The sequence below is a fragment of the Pezoporus occidentalis genome, unplaced genomic scaffold (assembly GCF_034315485.1).
Source record: "Pezoporus occidentalis ecotype Australia unplaced genomic scaffold, CSIRO_AGI_Poc_V1 ctg23, whole genome shotgun sequence".
Taxonomy (NCBI): Eukaryota; Metazoa; Chordata; class Aves; order Psittaciformes; family Psittacidae; genus Pezoporus; species Pezoporus occidentalis.
The window spans coordinates 6,180,139-6,203,606 of NW_026914180.1; the positions used below are offsets into that span (position 1 = coordinate 6,180,139).

At 38.1% G+C, this 23,468-nt stretch overlaps 1 protein-coding gene across 5 annotated transcripts in view; it reads right to left on the reverse strand.

Moving 5' to 3' along the window:
- The window catches only part of PTPRN2 (protein tyrosine phosphatase receptor type N2), a 657,474-nt gene that overhangs the window by 223,760 nt on the left and 410,246 nt on the right, over positions 1-23,468 (reverse strand). For all 5 annotated transcript variants that reach the window (XM_062621502.1, XM_062621503.1, XM_062621499.1 and 2 more), the window contains one exon: positions 17,285-17,349. In XM_062621502.1, the coding sequence (XP_062477486.1) occupies positions 17,285-17,349 (65 nt within the window). The remainder of the gene's footprint in view (positions 1-17,284; positions 17,350-23,468) is intronic.

The window sequence follows — 23,468 nt, forward strand, 5'->3', positions numbered from 1 at the left end:
AACTACTGCATGGAAACTGCTAGCAGAAGAAATAGGTTTGATTATTTTTACCCAGCTGTTTAGTGCTCAGTATAGTATATATACTCTGCAAACTATTTTGTAAAAATATAAGGAGTACTATATCTCAAACAAGAGTCTTAATATTATTCCTTGCCCTGGAAAATGAGGCAATCTCATGCAAATTATTTAAAAAGAATCAACAAATCCAAAGCTATTTCACATTTCTAAACTGAAGATTTTTTACAGTGTGTGAGTTGTCTCCCTCTTCTGGCTGATCCAAACAGCCCAAGGGGCCTACAACTGTTCAAACACATGAGGCTCCAGGTTTGGTATGGGCACAGCCCAGCCGGCCTCTCTCATGTGCATGAGTTTATACAGAGACTGCAGCATCTGCTTACAGGTACAAATTTGCTACTGGATGTTTTCTTCATGGTAAGTACTCTGTCCTCTACCATGAGACTACCTATTATCCCCTTGGAAGGGGTGAGCAAGCAATGAAAGAAAGAACAAAATTAGAGATGAAACCATTATTATATTTTTCTTCTTGAGGTTAGGAGCCATACTAGGGGTTTCTACACTACCAGATGAGAAACACAGTTGTTTGCATACACTCCAAGTGGCATGACTATTTTTGTATCCCAATCACACATCTCCTCTGCTGGCATCAGCCAGGGCTCTTTCCATGGCATGCGTTGCTCACAGCTTGATGCAACAAACTGCCTGATAACTATATTGAGAAACAGCTTCTTTTGTTTTTCTAATTTGGAAAACACAGGTGCACTGCAAGCTGAGCTGACTGGGAAGTCATACATCTTCAACACAAAGTAAAAAGGAAAAGAAAAGAAGAAAACATCCTTTAGTTACAGCAGACACCTTCCTCTTTCTTTGCAGTGTCCTGTCAGCATGGCTGACCTCATGCCATTTTTCAACACCATGTGAAAAAATAGGAAGTTTTTGTTGGTTTTTCTTTTCAGAAGTTAATATTTAAGTTTTCCACTTAAACTTGAGAAGAAACTTCTTCTCAGTGAGGGTGACAGAACACTGGAACAGGCTGCCCAGGGAGGTTGTGGAGTCTCCTTCCCTGGAGACATTCAAAACCCGGCTGGACACATTCCTGTGTAACATTATCTAGGTGTTCCTGCTCCGGCAGGGGGATTGGACTAGATGATCTTTCGAGGTCCCTTCCAATCTCTAGCATACTGTGATACTGTGATTAGGGAATTTGTGGCCTGTAAAGAGAGTGTTTCAGGCTTCTAGAAGAGACTCTTTGGTGGAATCAGCTATGAAATTATTGTAGGCTACAGATTATTCCCTGCATAGGCCATTGGATCTCAAGGGGATGCCCTGGAAGGTAAATTAAACACTAGGGCATTGATATCCAGCCTGGCCCAGGATAACATAGTCCAGCCTGATATGAGATCCCCTCACACTCATTATCTTTCCACGGAAATCATTACAATAACAGGATCCCTTTCAGCCCCATTTCAAGAAATCACCTCAACCTAGTCTTGGGGACACCAAGCCTAGGAGGCCTAGTAATAGCTTCTTATAGCCTTTTAAGTGTGGAAGGGCTGGGAGACCTGCTGGACTTTCATTAGCCAAAAACTCAAGCTCATAGTGCACACACTCCATGAACACAGCCTCAGTGCTTGGTCAAGGATGGCCAAAAATGATTGAAGATCACAGATGGGAATCCCTAGGTCAGGCTTATCAGACCAACATCAAATTCAATAAATATTATTTGTGCAACTCACACCTTCAGTCAACACTACAGACTTTGGTATCCCAAATTCACATAGTTATTTATATGACAGAATCATCTTGACACCTCAGATCTAGTGGAGATCCAACCTATTCAATCTTAGCTTTTAAACTGAAACCCATTTAACTATGTGGTCCTAGCCTTTGGCTTTCCCTGCAATCAGTAGTGGGAAATAAAAAGCAATTCAATCATAGCTGGACTCTTCTGATTATAGAGCTCAGTTGACTACACCCCTATCGCAGATGATTCAGTTAAGTGTCTGTACAACTAAGTTAGGGGTGAATAATGTTAGCTACTTATAGACTTTTCTAATCAGTGGGCTAACATCTCACTGGAGCAGGTAAGGGTGCAGGGAAGACCTGGAAACTGTGAGACAGCCTTTCAAAGCTCTGGAAAAAGCCAGAGCCAGTCTTGTGAACTGGGAGCATGGCAAATGCATGCCTGCAATTACTGGCTCCTCCAGTGCCCCATGAAACAGAGCTGATGGATAATTTTTGTAAACGAACAGGATCGCACCACAGAAATAACTTCCATTATCATTCATCTTCTCAGGAAAATGACCCAGCAAACCTCTGAGTATTTGCTAATCTGTTAGGTACCTAACATGAGGCAATCCAGCCTGGTACTTGGTACATCACAGTAATTAGTTAAAAAGGAGGAGACCTTGCTGTGGAAAGTTTACAGTGTGAATGGGCTGGGGAGCAGTACTGAATTCATACCCTGCATATAAGTAATTTTACTGTGAATTCTGTGATTCCACCTCTTCTGAACCAGGAAAGCCATAGCTGACAATTCTTCTCCTGACTCGTGGTCTGATGGCAGGTTTCTAAGACTGTATTTTACATTAAGGGCAGGTGCCAATACTATATATTGTCGTGTCACTGTATATAATAAAGATGGCTGCTTTCTTCTGTTTCTTGGAGGTTATTTGCATTCCTAATCAGACACCAAATTTGGCTGAGCAAATTTGGGAGTCCCGAGGATGAAGCAGAAATTTAATTGCTTAAAATGTATCAAGTTGCCATATTTTGTTTATTTCCTGAGATTCAATTACGAAAATTGCCAGTCTGCAACTCCAAATTGCATGACAACTGTTGAACTTACAGTCTCACAAGGATAACCACCTCAGAGCACAACACACGTCGCTCCAGTACCATAAATTAATTTAAGCTGCCAGTAATTGAAAAGGGCAGAATGAACTCCACACCTCCTTCATTCTCTAACTGATATAATGAGGATGTCATTTTATTTTCTCTAGGGTGGGATCTTTGGCCACCTCAGTTGTTATAGCTTTTTTTCTAGAAACTGTGGGGAGAAATCTGGTTTCACTTCACAAAATCTCTCTGTGCCCTTACCAGTTTGTTCGCCCTTGTCAAATCAGGATATCACACACTGTTTTCTGCACGTTCCCTAATCTTAGCAAAAGTTTCATTTCCCCAGCCCACTGCCATCGGCGATTAGTCTGGCACAAAACTCAAGCTCAAAATGAAAAAGATAAACCAGAGAAAAGACAGCAGACACTGTTACTATTGCTCTGCTTTCTCTTGTCACTCTATCAAAATAGGCTTAATAACACCATAGTGTTATTGGTGAGCCAGAGAGACAAACAGATGTATCTCATCACGCCTTATAAATATTACCTGTAACTGAAATATTCTATATCCACCCATTAGTGGTTCCAAAGTTCATCATGGCAATACCGAGAAACATTTCATTGTCTACTGGATACAAAACAGCAATAACAACATGGTATTAGCAACTGTGGATGTTACTGACCAACAAGGTGACAGACAACACCTATCTGCTCCCAGCTTTGGCTCTTGAAACTGAAAGAAAAAAGTCCTAAAATGACAATTCAAAATTTTACACATTAATAATATTTTTTCTCTCTCTCTGTATATGTATACACTATCTGTCTATCTATATATAAGGGCATCTTCCTAAGATCTTAGTTATCTGATGGACTTTTAGCATTTATGCCTGTTTGGTATCAGCAAAGTAATGAAATTGAGCTTGTTTAGAAAAGAGACAAAATTATTTTGCACAGAAAGACAAATGTTTTAAAATGTAATGAAATACTGTCAATTTGTTTAAAAATTTGTACTGGCAGATTCTGGCTTCTATGGGTGAAAAACTCTCTTCTGTGGTTTAGAAAAGAATGATTTTCCTCTTAGCGTTCAAATTTGCATGCCAATATACTTTGCATATAATTTACATACCATACTGTATCACAACCACTTTGTCTCTTATTGTAAAACCCAAGATCAGCTTCCAGCATTTCATAGCTAGGATTATTAAAACATTTTGTTAAGTCAAGTCTGAAGATGAGCTTTCAGCCTGATGTTCCTGGAATTGCATACTAATGTGCAGGAAATGTGATCATCTGATTCAGGCACTGGATTGGGCACTGGGTCTAGTCCCAGATTTCTTACATGCCTATTTTCAAAGTGGACAATCTCATTTAGTATTTTTATAACTCAGATCCTTATTTTTAAGATAAGATAAATGATAATTTTTATTCCCTCTCTTTTCTAATCTTGCCTTTTTGAGTGATTATCTGTAATCACTCAAAGGCACAGTTTTTCTGTCACTCTGTGTGTGGGCAGGTACCCAGTGAGATCCCAGTTCTGTCTAGAAAGCATTACTGTAATGCTCCCGTTGATCAAAACTACTCAACCTTTTTGCAACTAAATGATTTATGCAAAAAAAAATTTGCTACAGGATGATTTTTTTTTTTTTCATAGATCCAGTTTTAGGGACACTTTGCATTGGGATTTTTTTTTTTTTCGTATGAAAGACATGATTTTTGGTTAAAGTTCAGGTAACAAAGTTTTACCACCACCTTCAGTTTAGTGTCACAGCACTCCTATGGGAAACCAAATCTTCACCCATTTGACTCAAAACAAGGATCTCAGTATGAACCAGGAGCTATGTTGAACATGCACCTGTCCCAGTTCTCCTAAAGTATCTGGAATAACAAAATATCTACAGAAAATTAAACAATTCCATGAGGCCATTATCCAGTGTAGCTGATGAGGTTTAGCCCACATAGAACAGCAGTGCAGAAAATCAGGGTCTCCCTCCTTCTGCACAAGGACCTACACCTATACTCTGTCCTCCCCATTGCATTTCTAGCATGAAAAACTCGGAAAAGACTTTATTTCATACAAATGGCAAACCAGCAAAGCTCCACAGTGTCAAAAAGCACTGCAGTGCACAGAACCATACCCTGATGAGCACTGCTAGGTGTATATATGGTACTTTTGTGGGAAAAGTCAGAGCGCACATCCTGAAGCTTCCTGTGATACTTCTGTAACGTGAAGTAGCAGCCCCCTGCAAGGGACCCAGCTGAGGGCCATGAAGCACCTGAAGTCTCTTCTTTACCTGTGGCAAAAACTCAAGGACATTACTTAAGGCAATGCACCTCAAACAGCTAAGATAGGTTGCAGAAGTTAGGTGTGTGAACAGTCACACTGTACTGGATAAATTGCTTGCAAGTAGCACTGTATTACTTATCTCCAGATACTACCTTAAGCTGTATCATGGCTTAATGCTTCTCTGATCAATAGATCGTCATTGTAATCTCTCTACTTAAGACAAACTCAAAATCAGCATTTCAGTAGAAGCTGAAGATTTGATCTCTTTTCCTAAATATTCATCGATTGTAGCCACAGTTACTTGTATATGAAGAATTCCCAATTTTCTCCATGATGAAACAGTTGCTATTTACTCTAAAATTAACAGCAAAACGTGTAAGAATGTGAAGTGAATAAAGAAGAGCTTGGATAAAGTTGTGCTGCCTAACCTCAGTGCAGACTGCTACTGTTATGCTGCAGAACATGAACTTTGCAGAGTTACTTTAGTGTCTTGGGAAAAAGCAAAGAGAAAGAAAAGGTAGCTCTGGTCCTAAGCACCACTCTGGTCAAATGGGTAACAGTTAAGAGGGGCCATTAACACTCTCAGGCGTACATCTTGATAGTGCACAGGTAGCACTAGAAGAATGGGCAACTATTTTAGGAACAAATAATGGGATTTTCCTGAAAATATCTAACTACCTTACGTTATCTGGCACCTGTGTGACAGGCACCTGTATGCTGCTGAACACCCATCTGCTATATACTATATATGTAACATACATTTCATTTTCTTCTTTATTTTATTTTATTTTTTTTTTAGCTTGGCAAACTAGTTGATTAGGAAGATAAATTCTCTGAAAAACATTTTGGGCAATGATGCCAGCACAGATTGTACAGTAAAATATATCAGGTCTGCCAATACATGCACACCATGCTCGGCAGGCTGCTTATATTTGCCTCTCGATTTATTGCACAAATTACTGGAATTCTGAAATAGAACAAGCCATGTCTTCATATTTCTATTTGGTACAGATTTGATAATGAAGGGACGGAACCTCCTCAACAAGCAATATTTGTATTCTAGCTATTCTTTTTCTGGTCAGTAAGAATATCCTCTCTTTCAGAGCAGTGTCTGCTTATCTTTTCTTTCTACTCCCTCATGCTATAGGTAATATGGCTGAATGCTGCTGATATAACTTTTGTCCAGTTTTAAGTCTAAAAAAGTTACCTTTTGTATGACAATTTCACCAGGAATTAAATAAACCCACTGATGGTATTTTGAGTTTTGAAAGGACTGAGTCACATATTGCATGTGTGCGCACAGCCATCAGTGGCTGGATGAAACTGTCTAGGGTCCAGTAGTATTCACAACTCTGCTACGTAGACCTCAAAAAAACACAATACCCTTCCATGGGAGGATGTATTCATATATATACATTCAGTTAGTTGAAAGGCTAGTCCCTTCATGATATATTTACTTTTAAAAAAGGTCATAAGCCCCCCCAGGAAGTCCTAGGCAGGACAAGAGATTATGTACAACTACTGAGTTCAGTAATAATAATACTGCTAAATAATGTCAAGACAGACACTTTACTATTTATTTATTTTTTTTTTTTTTAGGATGGGCCAGGTTTTTGTACTAGTGTTGACAAAAAGTATCAAGAAATATTTTCAACTGAATATTTCAACAGACAAGTATATTAATTGAACATATTAACTTATACAGAAAACATAATACTCTCACTTCTGGATGAGCTATGATACACTTTATTCATATGGTATGCTTTTTATGCTTTATATGTTCTCCTGTAACAGCCTGACTTTTCAATTCAGTGCACAGTACACAAAACAGAAGTTAGCTCTTCTGGTTGTGCATATGCACGCACAGATACATAGATACACACATAAAACCCTAAAGGAATATACTGCACTTATCTTCTTCCCATTTTTAGATCATACATATTTCATTAAGCTTCATGCAGAGTGTCTTCTGATTTATGGTAATTGTCAACAAAAGCAAAAAAATGCCGACAATTTTAACCCTGCAGTACTGAGGATTTAAGTGGGATAAAATTAAAATGTTTAGGGGGAAAAAAACCCAGAACACCCTCAGCCCCTGGGAGCCTGACCCTTGAGACGTTGTCAATTTTTTATTTTATTTTATTGTGTTTGTTGTCTGTAGAAGCAGATGCCAGCAGCAACATCTGATGTACCGGACACCTCCAGTGTTATCCCAGCATGCTCATGGCCTGAAGGATTTGGAGTGAGACTAATTTCCATATCAAACCCAATTTAGATGAAACATCTTGGTTTAAAAAAAAAAGAAAAAAAAAGAAAAAAAGCCAGCGCATCAATAGCCCCTTGATTAGATTTTCATCTCCTGAGCAGACAAATATGAATATTTATTACCATGAATGCAGATTTCCCTCTTTCCATTGCTCTGATCTTGAATATTACCCACTGCTAATTTTTATGAAAATTTGAGCAACATAATGTTTTCACATAAACTGACAGTTCTTGAGATAATCCCGTTATTGTTTGGTGGGAAATGACAGTTTCTGCTTATTCATGTGTTAACGAGGGATTAAATATTGTTTTTCATCACCATAATCTAAGATGGACTGGAAATTAAAATTCGAACATTGTGCATTAGCAGAGCTTTGAGGACCAGAATTTGTTTGCATTCACTTAGTAAAGATCTGTAAATTAACAGTTTAACAATCAAGAGAAATCAGTACCATAAAACCAGCACTGATGTTTGTAAAATGAAGTCATTACTTGCTAAAGGTAAAGAGTCAGAGAGAGAAATAGTTCGCAAAATGACATCCCTTTGCAAGAGCAAAGTGCACAGCAAACTGTTGTCAGCTGCAGTGGTCCCCAGGCACTAAATGGACTAGGTAATTTTTCTGTGGCAGAGAATCATGTCCCTTTTTCTTGTCACAGGTTCTGATACTCAAACACTTGACGTGCTTAGATCACATTGAAAAATAGCTCCATGATGGATCTATCTAGCACTAAAAGCAGTTATACTGACCAAGGAGCTGTTTTCATGCATGCCAAAGTGCTGTGCTTGTGCCCTATCCAGGTCTTGGCATGCAGCACATAGATGCATATAGTTCTTCACTGAAATGGGTGTTTTGCTGGAGCTGCAGTATATAGCCATAAAGGATCAGTTATTTCCTTCATGCTTGTGCCTAGTGCCCAGCAATGCAAATCAGTGATACCTACGTGTACCAAAGTGAAAATAAAGACCTATCAGTGATGTTCTGCAGTTCAGGAGCCATTACATTGTTGTTTCTACAGAAGCTTTCAGTTACAAATTCAGTTAAGTAGGTTTTCAATTCTGTTAAAAAAGCCCCAACATTTCCCTTTAATACTAGCCAAAATGCAAATAAAAGAAACTAGTTAGTGAAAACAAAACCTAGTCAAAGCAACTCAAACATCTGCCTAACCAAATACTGAAACTATCTTATCAGGATAAACCTTGCTGATTCCTAGAAAAAAGGAACAAGACTGAGCTTCCACAAAACTAATTTAATAGGAATCCTCATGCTTTCATTTAGAGCCTTATTAAAAATGTGATTTTATATGTATAGCACATAAAGCTTTACATCCTGAAGGGTGCTGAAGTGGTGGACATGCAGCAGCGCTACAGTGATGTTGCCTCTGAGGGTGGAAACTTAGCAATGTACAAGTGTAAAACTGCTCTGGGCCAGGTGAATAAGAATGTGTTACCAAATCCTCAGCCTTCCCAGAAAGAGAACAGATCTTGGATTTTACAGCCTAGAACTAAGGAACCTACAATAAATGGCACAGCAATTCTCACAACTACATGGAAGAAAAAAAGTCACTGCCTGCAACTGAAGTTTGAGTTCTGAGGAAAACATACACCTTTAACACCTGTGCTGCAAAGCAGACTGCACTGAAACTGCCTGCTGTCAATAGTCCCTGGCCTTGATCTTAGACTTAGAAGCAAAATGCTCTAGAAGAGTACTAGCTGGTGCAGGACATAATGTAAGTGACCATGCCAACACCAAAAAAGTACAGAGGAATGTGAGACCATGACATGCTCTATGCCTGTTCTTGTTTATTTTACTAATGCAGATGTAAGTATAAGGCTCCTGATGCCAGGGATTTGTACAGAAATGCTGGATGTCTGATGGCTTGCATCTTAGCCCAAGACACTTACTCTCCTGTGCTTATATAATGAGGAAGCATGCATTGTCCAGAAACTGAGAGAGAGAGGGCTGATAGACTGGGATCTGCCACCTCTTCCTCTCTTCAAATAGTTTTGAGATTGCTTGAAGTGTGTGTTTGAGATTGCTTGAAATCCACATTTTCCTGCCAGGATCAAGCTCTTGACTGGAGGTGGAAGAATCTCCCTTCTCACAATTTCTGACCAGCTCTATCACCCAAACTTCAGACAGTTAAACAGAATCTAATCTTAATCTAGAGTTTCCTCAGCCAAACCATTGCACCATTGAAGATTTTGTTTTCCTTTCAGTCATAATGAACTGGCAGCTGGTAGAAAGAGGATGTTGAATTTCATGAATCAGTACAATCACGTTCTCCTATATAAAGGTCCTGCATATCTTCTTTATGAATATATCAAATGCAGACTGCCAAAACATAGGGTAGATTATAACATTAATTTTTAAGCAGAATTACCCCGCAGTTTGCTTAATGTAGTTGGTGCCAGTATCTAAATCTTTCCTCTACAGATCTATAACGGATTGTAAAAGAAACTGTGCTTTAAAAACAACAGCATGACACGGCCTAAAACCAAGGCAAATCCTTACAACAAACATATGTTACTTTTTAAACAGAACAATGTTAAAAAAGACAAAAAGAAGCAACACTGGTAGGATGCATAAGTTCCTGAAGCCACAAGGCAAACCGTATCTTGTTTCATTTTACATGATACTGAATAAAAATTGAATTGCTATGGTTGCCATGGCAACTGCCACATCACTTGGCACTTCTGCTCCTTTAAATCACACAGTGCTACTGTAAAGGAATTCATGAACCAACATGACACTTGAATACTTGTGCTTTTTATACTGTTTCAGGAGGAAAACATAAATCAATATAGATGGATAGTTGTCTCAGAAAATCAGGTTTGTTGTATTTTTCTTAACATTATAATCTCCTCATTTCCTTGTCGTGTTCTTTAGAAATTTATAAAGAAGGTGGAGGGCGTTGTCACAATCAGAGCACATGAAAAGAAATTACTGATGACACCTGATTTCCAAACTGAAGCTGTGACCTGTCATTCAGATGTCAAAATGACTCTGCTATGCAATATTCAAATCAAATACAAGGGATAAACATTGGAACTTTGCCCCTCCACAACCAGAGATGGTGTGATATGTGACAGTAGACAGTCTCAGCAGCATTCAGGCATCTCTTTAAACTTATCAGTGTCTTAAAAGGAAAGTCTGGCTATACACTTCAAGCTAAGCATATTCTAAATATTTGCAGAGTTGGGGCCATGATTTTTGTTTAGTATGTTCTGCATATAATACGCAGTCACAGAATGTATATGACAAAATAATGTAGTAAAATTATATACATATTCATACTGTATATTTTTTGTTTTTATTTTGCTGTTTATTAACACTCTGGATGCAATTTATTTGAAAAGCAGCCCTCTAGTGGGCTATGTACCAGAATGAATAGTTAATAAATAGCATTAACATTATATCTAAGTATTAGCTAAAATGCATTTTGCAAAAACATACAAGATCTTAAATAAATGAGCCATACAGCTTCATCATTCTCTTTGGAGAAATTTAATGTTCTGTTTAGCTGTATTCCTTAAAGCTCTTGAAGCATTACTTCAAAACACTACTCTATGGCTAACTTCTGATTAGCATCAGTTTACTATACATGTATACATGTATACAAAGCTGTAATAGTGAGATATTATTCACTGTCAGTAAAACTCCATAAAAGTAGTATATTACTGGTAGCATTTTATGTAAAATATAATATATGAATTTTTTAGGGTTACACAGCTTTAGAATTTATAATTTGAGGGAGGGAGGGTAAGGGGATATGGTAAATTTTCCTCATTGTACCTTCACCAAGCATATTTCTAGGACTGCATTCCTTAAATTTTCATTTAATGTTATTTTTCTTATTCGTATATATAGCTTTAAAGTTACATGCCTTAAAGCAAACAGACCATCTGTGACCTGATGTATACCTTGCCCATAGCAACATAAGTTGCTCCAAAACACTGTCGTCCTGGAAATCTCTGCTCAACTGCTAATCAACACATCCACAGTGATCAGCAAAAGCCAACAGCAAGAGCTGTCTGACGGATCTCCAGTCCCAGATTTCACGCAATGGGAAGAAATGCATGTGCTGATCTCCAAGCCATAGGTTTTGTAGGAAAAGATGCTGAAAGCAGGCTCACAGAAAAAGCCTTCCCTGGCATCCTCTGGTCTAAGACTGTTTACATTGTAAGACAGAGGTATATTCCTTCATATTCACCTGTGCTCCAGTTCAGCCTAATTAGTTCTAGTAAGAGGAGGGTGGGTTTCAATGGAAGTTGAAAAACTTAGTTCTGACTTGGGTTAAAACTTGAGTATTTATGTGTGCACAGCTGCTGATCCTACACTGTGTCAGTGTCAGAGTTGCAGCTGCTGATCCTACACTGTGTCAGAGTTGCCTTACTTAAGTGAGAATACAGCATCCCCTCTTATCTCAGAGTCCCTCTGGGCTTCAGATAAGGAGCATTTACTGATTGCCAAGATGTCTTTTTAAGAAAAGCAGCTGGAGTAGATCCCAGGCTCATTTGGTCTTCACAAGCCAAAAGCCAACCCTTAGCATTCTATCTAGTAGTTGGAAAAGATCAGAGAAAAATGATGCCTTATTCTTCAACAACTGCAAATGATTTGTCAGGTTCTGCACACATTTTTTTTTTCATGGATTTCCATACAATTCTGGGCAAAATCTGGATACACAGACATTAATGACAAAATCTGGCAACATTAAGGAAGATACTAAGTTAGAAATCTGACTCCTGCCTCAAAAAGGCTTGCCCATCACTGGAAAGTCTGCCTTATCATGTCCTCTAGCTTCAGTAGAATTTTTAAATGAAGTTTTCTTTATGCAACATCAACATAATTCCACACCTATCAAAATATCTCTAAATGAGAATATCCTGAAACATGTCAAAATATCACTACTCTATTTTAGAACATCTAGAGGTATGACAGTGTTCTTTGCGCATATATTTTGGGTTGTTTCCATTTGGTTTAGAAAAAGTATTCTCATTCATATGTCTAACGTATGAGAACCATGATTCAAATGCTACAAATGGTTCCAGTTCTAGTGATCAGTGTATTATGTACAATCCTATTAGAAAATCAAGAGTTAATTTAAAACAACATTCTCCGGAGTGGGTGCTGTTTCACCAGCTCAAGACATAAACAGTGCCATTCCCTTGGTTTGTTTCAGGCCTCGATTCAGGTAATCTGTTACTCAAATCACAGACTCTTAGCCTCCAAAACCTGATTTGAATCATTACTCTTTCTTGAGCCATTGGAGAGCCTGACCTGTTGTTATCTGAAATTGTGGCTGAAAACTAATTTCAGTCAAAAGCTGGAGAATCAATTATCTTTTCCATGCCATAGTAACTGGATTTGAACCATTATTTGAAATTCTCTTAAACTGAACCGAAGAGTCCAGTCACAGCCAATCTTAGTGTGGAACTGAAAAATACTCTGTTTTTATGGCAATACAAAAGTACTTACATGAAGATAAAGAAGTGGTTAAGTTCCTAAAGGATGTGGAAAGAATTCGGGGTTACTCAGTGACTTCAGTGCAAGGCTGAGGTTCATGATGTCTGCTGAGCTTCCTTGGGCTGAAGAGCAGCACCTGGGCACAAGTTCAGCTGCACCAACATTTGCATGATACTTGGGCTCCCGACCCTGCTGAATACTGTACTCAGCAGCAGTCAGGTGGAACTGCACTGCTACTAAGCAGGATTTCTCTCCATGTGAGACCAAATGCTGATCCAAAGATCTTGCAGGGGTGCTCAGCTGTGCAGAGCAACAAATTCAACTCTTTTTTCTACAAAATGCAATGGTCCACATCAAGTTGGAAAAAATAGGAGAATGGAGTTGTGGGTCCTGCTTTAAAGCTTTTCAGTATTTTTACCACTACTATGCCTCTCATTATGCAAATATACACATAGATAAACAACACTTACATTCATACCCTCACATACACTCAACTAGAGGAGGTTCTTGAACTTCTGAAGATGATCTTAGGACTTCAGAGATCTATTTCATGTGTGGAGGATCAAAAGAAAATACCTTAAGGACAATAGCAGCTTCATTGTACCTGAATAAACAAGAAGGTGTGAAAAGCTCATGATGAATTTGTGTGGCACAAACACCATGCATCCAATGACTCAAACAAATCTTGTAAGTCTACTGTATAGGACTTCTAGAGCTGTTATAGGCATTGGAAAACTCCAAATACAAAATAAACATTTTAGGAAATATAATCCGGAGGTAGTGAGGTCTACAGCAGTGCACACATCCTCGGGACTTCAGTGTTGGTACTGGTTTCCTGGTTTCCTGAAATAACAGCCTTCTTACGAAGAAAATAGGTGTCAAAATAATCAGCACTGTGAGTGATACACAGCACATCATTCTCCAGTCCAACTTTCTGGATTCCTGCTGTTTAATATTCTGCTGGCAAATGTCAAATGTTGAGATGTATGCACTGTGGAAGTAGCAATAAGGGTCTGTTCCACAATGACCTGACAGAAAGCTCTGCTTACCTACTGTCCAGACAATGTTTTGCACTGCATCATCCACATCTTCCCATGAAACATATAGAACTTGTCAACATCCTGACACATGAGCAGCTTCTGATGTTTCATCTTAGGAACTCATTTTTAATCCTGATAAAGCAGAGCCTAGCCTACGTTGACGCAATGCAGCTAGCCTCAGCTCCATCAAAAAAACCCAAAACCTCACTGAAGCTGTGGAAATCTTTTACATAACTTAAGTATGATAAACTGTATTGTAGCTGCGGTAGACTCCAGACCCATGTTGTTAATGACAACATAGCACTTATTTATGCAGTGACATAAAAGCAATTTATCAGCCCTCCCCAGACTTGACTGAATGGCTCAGTAAGCTTGGTGTGACTTTTATAATCTGTTGTTGCTTTTGAAATGCTTTTCTTAAGACAGCGAGAGAAAGCAAGAGATTGGAGAGCTCAGAGAAGTATTTTTCTTCTTCACAGAGAGACGGTTTCCTTACACCACATCCAAGGCCTGAGTAGTCATTGATGATTACACATTTCTTACTAAAGCAGAAATCCGTTTATCGTAGATCAACACCTAAACCTGATTCCACTGTCCAGAGCAGCACACGAATTATTGCTGAGCTTAGAACAGTTCCTGCATTTGTTTACACAGCAGCTTCACTTGCCACCAGTATCTCAGCTATATTTCTCTTGAGCTATTTCAGATATGAAACTTGCCATGGAAAATCAATCAGTTTTATTTTACAGTCCTGCAAGTGAAGATTACATATCCATTAACTTAGTCGTGAATCTCACCTACTGTCCAAACAAAAAAGCCATTTCTCATTCTGAAACTGAAGAGTTTTTTCTAAGTACTTTTGATTTGAACATAGAATCATAGAATCATAGAATCATTAGGGTTGGAAAGGAACTTAAGATCATCTAGTTCCAACCCCCCTGCCGTGGGCAGGGACACCTTACGATAAATCATATCACCCAAGGCTCTGTCCAACCTGGCCTTGAACACTGCCAGGGATGGAGCATTCACAACCTCCCTGGGCAACCTATTCCAGTGCCTCATCACCCTAACAGGAAAGAATTTCCTTCTTATATCCAACCTAAATTTCCCCTGTTTAAGTTTTAACCCGTTACATCTTGACTTTGATTTAGATACATTACATATAGTTCCATTTCTACTGTGAAAAGAAGAAATAGACAACCTCATTTGACAAAAAGCTCCTTCAGTATGTCAAAATATGTACTTTCTATTATTTTAACACTGTTAAACACCACAGTGAGTCAAAAACAAAGTGCAAACATGTATTAACATAGGTTTAACCTGAAATAGTCTGAGTCTGATACCCTATCAACAAAGAAACAGATTGGCTAAATCACTCCATTTTTCATGTAGGTGAGACTGCAGAAAGGTATTCATTATGTACACAATCATATCTGATAAGACTTAGAAAGGGGAATGTACACAGCTGGGAGAATTCACATCCAACAAAATATATAAGCAGCTGAATAAACGCAGGACCATCACCTTAATATTCCAAATCACTTGGTTCTCTTGCGGCTGATCACCATATCTCAGATGTAACATGGAATATATTTAGACCAAACTGTCTGCTTCCCTTTAGTTAATTCATTTTCACTTTTTGACTTCTAAGAATACATATTGGGCAGATTGTAAGGTATAAACTTCTGTCAAAGTATTAATCCATGTAGTATCACCAGGGTTATTTTTACAGCTATGATAGACTAAATATATGGATGTGAGTTCTCCAATGCCTTTTGCTAAACTAAGCACAAGAAAGAGACTGGGGAGAGTTCTAGCCTAAGAATTTGTCTATTTTTTACAGTTCTATCAGCTGTTCTTGAAAAAAAAGAGCTAGGAAGTCCTCAAGGCTCTATCTCCAGTACATCTTTATACTACCATAGTTACAACAACCTCATTAATACAATGTGGATTAATGATGCATTGAACAGGTGACAACTTCTTGCATTTCAAGCATCCACCAAAAGTGCTTTCTTTCCCCATTGCCGTCATACAAGAAAACAATTCATTTAAGAGTAAGCATCTGAAGTGAAGTGGGCATTCCTTTTCCAGGTGACACAGAAGTCAACTAAAATCCATTCAGTGACTGGAATAGGACAAAATATATGGAGTTATTTCATTAGCATGAGGAGTGCTGTTGTGTAAATTTTTACTTGGTGGGGCTTCCATAGTCTGTGACGCAGTCCTGGTTCTCCTGTTATTCAGAAGAAGACAGGGCTTGTGGATAAGCCAAATGCAAGTTTTACTCTGGCTTGAAGGCAGGACACAGACTGAGGCATACAGCCATGCTACAGGTTATACTTCCCAGCTCTTAAGGTTATGCACCCTTGGAACCTCAACTGGAGTAAACTGCTCCAGTTAAGGAGATATGCTGGTTTCCCTTTCCTGATTATTTCACCTACATTTGTTTGCAAGTTTTAATTCTTATAGCTTTGACCCTAAGCATCAGTGTTGGTACCTCTTCAGGAGCAATTCTTTTAATAATGTGAATAAAGTTACACAAAGAACCTCAGAAATCCTGGCTAAGTTCTCAGGCAGGAACGGATAAAAATGATAAATACAAAAATTTAAAATCAGTAAAAAAAAAGAAAAAAAACCTCAAATTCCTTCAGTATATTACAAGTTATTAATTCATTGTTCTTAATACTGAGAATAATGTAATCATAATAAAAAGGCATTTGCCTAGCTCTGTGAGCATTCACCACTAGCAAAATTACTTAAATGAAAAGGAAAAAAAATCAAACATAACTGTGTACACAAAATTAGCACGAGAATTAGCAATCACAGTGGTTCATACAAGTTCCTTAGCAGATCACATAGTTTTTATTAATAAATGATGAACTGCTTAGTGGATTTTTTTCTTAGTGATATCACCATAATAACAGACACGTTTTATTTATGTTTCAAGTTACATCCAAAATAAGCAAGTCATTCGCTGTCAGATTCTGTCTAACGTCTGAAAACACTTTACCCCAAATTTAAGCTTTCGTTGCTCTAGATGAGATAGTACTCCCTAAAAACCAAAGGGAATAACATCACAAATTCAGTTGCTGTGCTTATCTTTGGGGATTTTGCTCCTGTGATACAGCAAAGCCAAAACCTGCTTTTCTTAAAGTCGGCTGCACTTTTCTCATAAGGATGGCTTTTTTTTTCCTCTATGGAACACAGTGCTATTTGTGCAGCAGATTGTATTTTGACAGACGCAACTGTATCATAAAAAGGCCCTTAGCACTATCAGACTGGTTGCTCACAAACGTTCAGAAGCTCCAGGACTTCTTAAAAAAACCCAACAATTAAAATGTTTTTGAGAGTGTAAAATGCCTCCAAGCCACTTACCTCCCCCACACCAGTTTGCAGAATTTTCAGTCCAGTTGTCTTTTCAAGCTTGTCTTTGTTTATGGCTGTAAGGAAAATTAAGACAGAGTTATAGGAAATCTGGAATATGCCTGATTTTGCAGCATTTAGAATATAACCAACCCTCTTTCCTCCATCAATAAATTCATAACTGTTCCTAGGTATACCATCTATGGAATACCTTTTCCTGATAGCAACTCTGCTAGTGAGTTTTCTGAAGGCATAGGTGGGCTATTGATTATTCATTATTATGCAAAAAATAGAAAAAGAGAAACTAATTCTAGTTCTCTCGTAAACACAGTACAACACACATTTAACACATATACACAATATGTTTGGACAATTCTCTTCAGTGAAAACTTCCCACTGTCCTCCTTGTAGTGAAGGTGCAGGGCAGCACCTTAACATAGCAACAGCACTGTCACTGTAGTGCAATTCACAACAAACTCTCACATAGCAGGTAATATAGTTTATTTCACAAATAGGGGTTCAATGCACAATGCTTTATTTTTTAGAAATTTAGGGGTTTTCCCTTTTATCATCTTGGATGCCAGCAAAACCATTCAACACAAAGAGCAAAGTAATCCAGCATAAACCAGCTAAATGCAAAATAGAGGTGGTAACACTAAGACTACATGTATATTTGCAACCCAAACATGCCCAGGGCATGAACATGAGCACTGTCTTACTATTGCCTGTACTTTTAAATCATGACTATGGTCTCCAAATGATTTTGGCCCAGTAATATTTGCACCGAAAAAATTACCAGCCACAGTTCTGGGAACAGCACAAGGATGAGATTATTCTCATCTTGGGGCATAGGTATGGTCATCTTGTTTTACATAGGAAGATTTTAACCTCCTAAAGATAAACTGTGCCAGTTGGACTCATGGCCAAAACCCAGGTACCTGGCTGGATTTATTTATGAATAGAAATGAAGCCCTGCAGCTTTGTTAAACTCTTCTACCTTTAGCTGTCTAGTCATCAACTATGTAATTCAAGTGAGTCATCTAAGTTCTCTCTGCAGTCAGTGGAAAGGGATGGACATTTAATACAATGAGTCATCTGGTATTATCTTAAACACATCTGCAGGCACCTATCTATTTCCTTTGATTACGGAAACAATTTGGATAGACCAGGCTTCTCAACTGAAGTTGCTTGCAGGAAACATTCCTACCAGAACTGACATGCTACAGCATATTGTACACTGGAAATTTACATTAAAATACTGAAAGGATTTTTTTTTTTTTTAATTTGCAAAAAAGACTTTTGAATTATTGCAGTTCTAAGCATATTCAAAACAGTAGAGATTATAGCAGACAATCCTCAGAAGCAATATTACTGTGAATTGATACTTTAGTTTGTCCAAAGTGCCATACAAATGACTCACATTTATTTCAGAGGCAAGTTGCGTCATTAGGGCTCAATCTCACCTCAAATATCCAAACCGTGAAAAGACTGAGGTAGGAGTGTTTATGTGCAAAGATTCAAGAAGTAAAACCTCAAGAAATTCTAATACCAAGAAACTTTCCTGTCTGCCTTCAGCAAGGGATGAATATTGTCCATGATTTAAATGGAGTGGAACGTTCTGTCCACCTTTTAGACTCACACAGCTTTTTTTTCTTTTTCATATGCTAGCAATTAAGCAGATAGCAACATGGATTCCCAAGTTAAGAAAGCTTAAACACATTTTGCTGAATGATAGCCTAAAAACTACATGTACTACTCACATACTTAATACTTCTGCTATGCTTTATACATTCACAAATATATTTATTCCACCTGGAGTAACAAGGATCACAAGAGAAAAAAAAAGAGTTGCCTGGACCATGCAATTTGAGACTACATTTTCACTCTGTTGCATAGATGTTGTGCAGTACGGATTTCCAAAAGCAAGTAAATCTTTGCAAACAAGCTTAATATTTGGCCTTGAGTACTCTGTATTCTGGACTGTGTACTCTGTACTTTGTACCGGACTTTATACTCTGGATTTGCTTCACTGATGGCTGATGGCCTGCAATGTCATGTAACAAGATTCACTCTTTCGGACGTACCATTTCATTGCAAAGGTGTGCCATGCTACTGCACTGATACCTCACACCCAGCATACATATTAAAGGTAGATTTCTACCAAATGTAAAAATCTAGAAAAAAGATTGATAAATCTTTCCTGTTATAAAAAACAGACAGCTCCACAGCTCCTCCAAAGAAACTGAATGGTCCAATAAATTATTCTCTTGTAGCTTAGAATAAAGAAAACTGCACAGCAGAGTGCAAATTAAACAGGTATAAGTAAACAACAAAGCTTAAATCCTAGGGTATAATTTCCTACCACATGAACAATTAATAGAAAATACTGGGTCTGCTGAATCAGTAAATTTTATAATTACAATTACATATTTGACCTCCTTTTCATAGGTTTCCTGCAGACTTTATTTATTGATGCTTTGATTTTAAAAACAGAAAAAGTTTACTTAACATCCCCCTTTCCCCCTTGATATCGCCTAAAACACAAAGGACATCTCTGACAGCCATGCTAACACAAACCCTGCCAAAATTAGGAGGCATGAAGGCACACCGTGCTATTGATTAAATCATAACCTCAAAACGGTCAAGCTCTGGCACTGTCAAATTACAGAGCGAGACACAGCAGAATCTCCAGCATGTTCACTCCAGGCATGTACAGGAGCATATTTTAGCTAACCTTGAACTCCACAAGCAGTTCAGGAAGGTGAAGAAATTCTGTCAAAAATGGTGCTGAAGCTGAAGCAGCAACAACATATCAAGCAGCTGCTTCAAGCTGCAGAACAGTGAATATAATTACTTAACTTTTACTATGCATAACTATAATTGAGAATTTAAGACAACAAAACATAGCTGTTAACCTATAGACAGATGAAGAAGTGGTAAGAAAATAAATTCAGATATTAAGAACAAACTACTAATCCTTTGAAAACTAGCACAATTTTTTTTTTTCTTAAGTAAATTACTGTACTATCTGCTAGCTTTTATTCCAATACAAATATACAGCAGGAGATATTTCTATTACAAATTTTATGAACTGGAAATGGTAATTCTGGGTAACATGGTATACTGTACATTCCAAAGTTGATTTTTTAGTTTAAAGTCCTGAAGTCAAAATAGAGAACGGACAAACACATCACTAAAGAGGCATAATAAAAAAAACTATTAAATAAAAAAGAAAAAAAAACCAAAACAACACAATCCTAGTTAGCAACATATAAATCCCTTTTTTAATCTTCCACTGAAACAAAAAGGGCTTCCAAACACACAAAAAAGGAGGCCTTTAAATTAAATTCACTAGATGAAGGATATGCAAATTACCTGAAGAAGCGGAGCCCTATAATGTTCTCAAAATTCTGCAATAGCCCATTTAATTAGTATTTTAATTTATCAGAAGAATTCTTTGCACTTGACAATTTATGCAGTATTCCATATAATTAAGCACGTAGCTACAGCGGAATAATTTTGCCTACTCTCTGTATACCAGTTATTTTAACCTGAAAGAATTTGTGGAAGTCTCTTCTGTGATCTAAATTACAATGGGGACAATTTAATGGCTTTGCTCTATTAGAGAGCATGATGAGGGTGTCACTGAATGTTTAAAGGTAGGGATTGTCATTGTTCATAGCCTCCACTAACCTGAGGGATGTCTGATGTGTTTTCTGAGAGCTAACATTTACTTCCTTTAGCAAAGGTATCTATCAGTGGCATAGTCAGGAATAGAAGTGCCTAGTTTTGTAGTTGGCAGTTTGGTGTCCACTGGTTATTATGAGAAGCAGGTTATACAGGGCTTCAAGCAGACCTCCAGTGTCATTATAGCACTTCTGGAAGAAGGAAGCCCTGAGAAACGAGTGATCCACAGAGGTCTGCTATAAAGCAGGTTGCAACTCTGACTTACTTGTGGGAGCACAGACTGGCACAAGCAAGATGAGGGAAGGGTATATGCAGGAGGAGTCCTAAATCTGTCTCTTGTGCTACTGCAGGATTTACCTGCTCCAGAGAAGAAACCATCCTTAAATATGAAAAGTATTTGTGGAAAGATGGCATCATTCACAAGGAAACCTTATCTTCCTGCTGTGCATCTGACTTTGAGAGTGTGCTGTATTTAATTAAATGTAGGGGGGGAAAAAAGTACTTAGAGACATACAATTCTCCTGATGTCTATTACATGCCCATTTTAGAATAAGACAATTCATGCCCTAGACTCGCTAACTATATTGACTGGACCTCAAGTCAATAAAGTGATGGAGGGTAATTAATTTGGATTTCCTGTAGGCTGTCAGATGAATTCTACAATAACTGTCTTCCCATCAGCTTGTTGTAAAGCTCCTTCCATATAGCCACAGTCATAAGAATTTCCCCTTTTTGAGGAAAGGAAAGGGAAAAGGAGGAAGGGAAATACAGAGAGATGATAAGTGCTTATTACAGCTTTGAAATATTTAACAAGTTTTCTAAATCTAAGACAAGCAGATGTTGCATTTATTTACATCAAGTTAGGCTTTGCTTTCTCTTCTCCTACAAAGAGCCCCCTCATAATGTGGAAAAAATATGGTGGACCAGAAAGACTGCCTTAATGTTTGGCAAAACCATGCATTGTGCCATATAACAGATATACTAAAACCTTTTTCTGTTACAATTCAATGCAAATGAATTCCCATAATATTTGGGCTCTCTCCCTGTTGATAAGAACACAATCCCACAGTGAAACTATCTTTGTACAGTCAATGCATCTTCTAAAACTGCTGAGGCATTCACACAACTCAATGAGACTGGGACAGAGGGAAACCACACTGTTGATTCAGTGCTAAGTCTTTCCCCTTCAGAACAACCTGATGTTACATGGGTTTATCCTACCTCATCCACTTTCCTTTTATGGAAGTAATTCAGAAGGACTTTAATGAACTTTGAATTAGATATTTAGGTACAACCATTCCTTTTTGGAACACAAGATAAACTCTCCCTGACTCTGGTGTATGTCTACAGGATGGTGCAAGGAGAACCTTTGCCCAGCCCTGGGCACTTCTTCCCAGTGGCAACAGCCTGTGAATTTGGAACAACTCTCCCTGGGCAGAAGTATTCAAGTAAGTCAGTCAAAAACAAAGTTTGCACTCAAAATGCTGCAGCTTGAAACAAAAATGAATATCTCGAGTCACCAGATACAAAAGAGAAGGGTCCCTTTACCAAATTTTACAATTCAATTAGTGAGGGACAAGTACACAGGCTGTGGGCAAAAGATATTTTGTATTCCCGTCTTTACTGGTGATGGCACATGATAGTTGCTTTGTGTATAATTTCTAGCTAACTGGCAGCCAGGCCTGGAATGAAAATGGTTGCGAAAAAGTCAAAGCTTCATAGCTGTACTAGCAACAGCCTGCTAAATATTATGTCATATTCAATTTTCAAGTAATTTTTCAAATAGTTTTAATTAGATATTGTTTCAATCTCATGTGCATTAATTCAATTTCTGATATCAACATTTCAGCTTTCAATCTGCTCAGACGCAGTACATTGCTGCCTGGAGTAATTTAAAACACTGTTTGCATCTCCATCAATTTTGAGAGCACACATCCTTCACAACCTGCTCTAGCCAATAAAACCAGCAGACAGAAATTCAGGCCATGTTCACCACTCCCAGTGCACCTTTGCATTCTCACAGATTTTGGTACAATACAGCCAAATCTCCATGCACACAATCAAGGAATTTTCTGTCTCTGTTTGCTTTTGATTCTGTTCAAAAAATACACACAAAATCCATTTGTCAGCCAAATAGCAGGACTACATGTTGCCGTAAGAAAAAAACTTGCCCCCATACTTGAGTAGCTGGCAAGAGCTGTATATTTTTTTTAATGGAATCACAGAATACCAAGTTGGAAGGGGACCTCAAGGATCATCTGGCCCAACCTTTCTTAGCAAAAGCACAGTCTAGACAAGATGGCCCAGCACCCTGTTCAGCTGAATGTTAAAAGTGTCTTTTGTTGGGGAATCCACCACTTCCCTGGAGAGATTATTCCAGTGGCTGATTGTTCTAATTTGACAAATTTTACTCTTGTGTCCAGTCTGAACCATCCCAGGAGTATCTTGTGCCCATTTCCCCTCACCTTTTCCACGCAACTCCCTGTAAAAAGGGAGACTCCATCTTCTT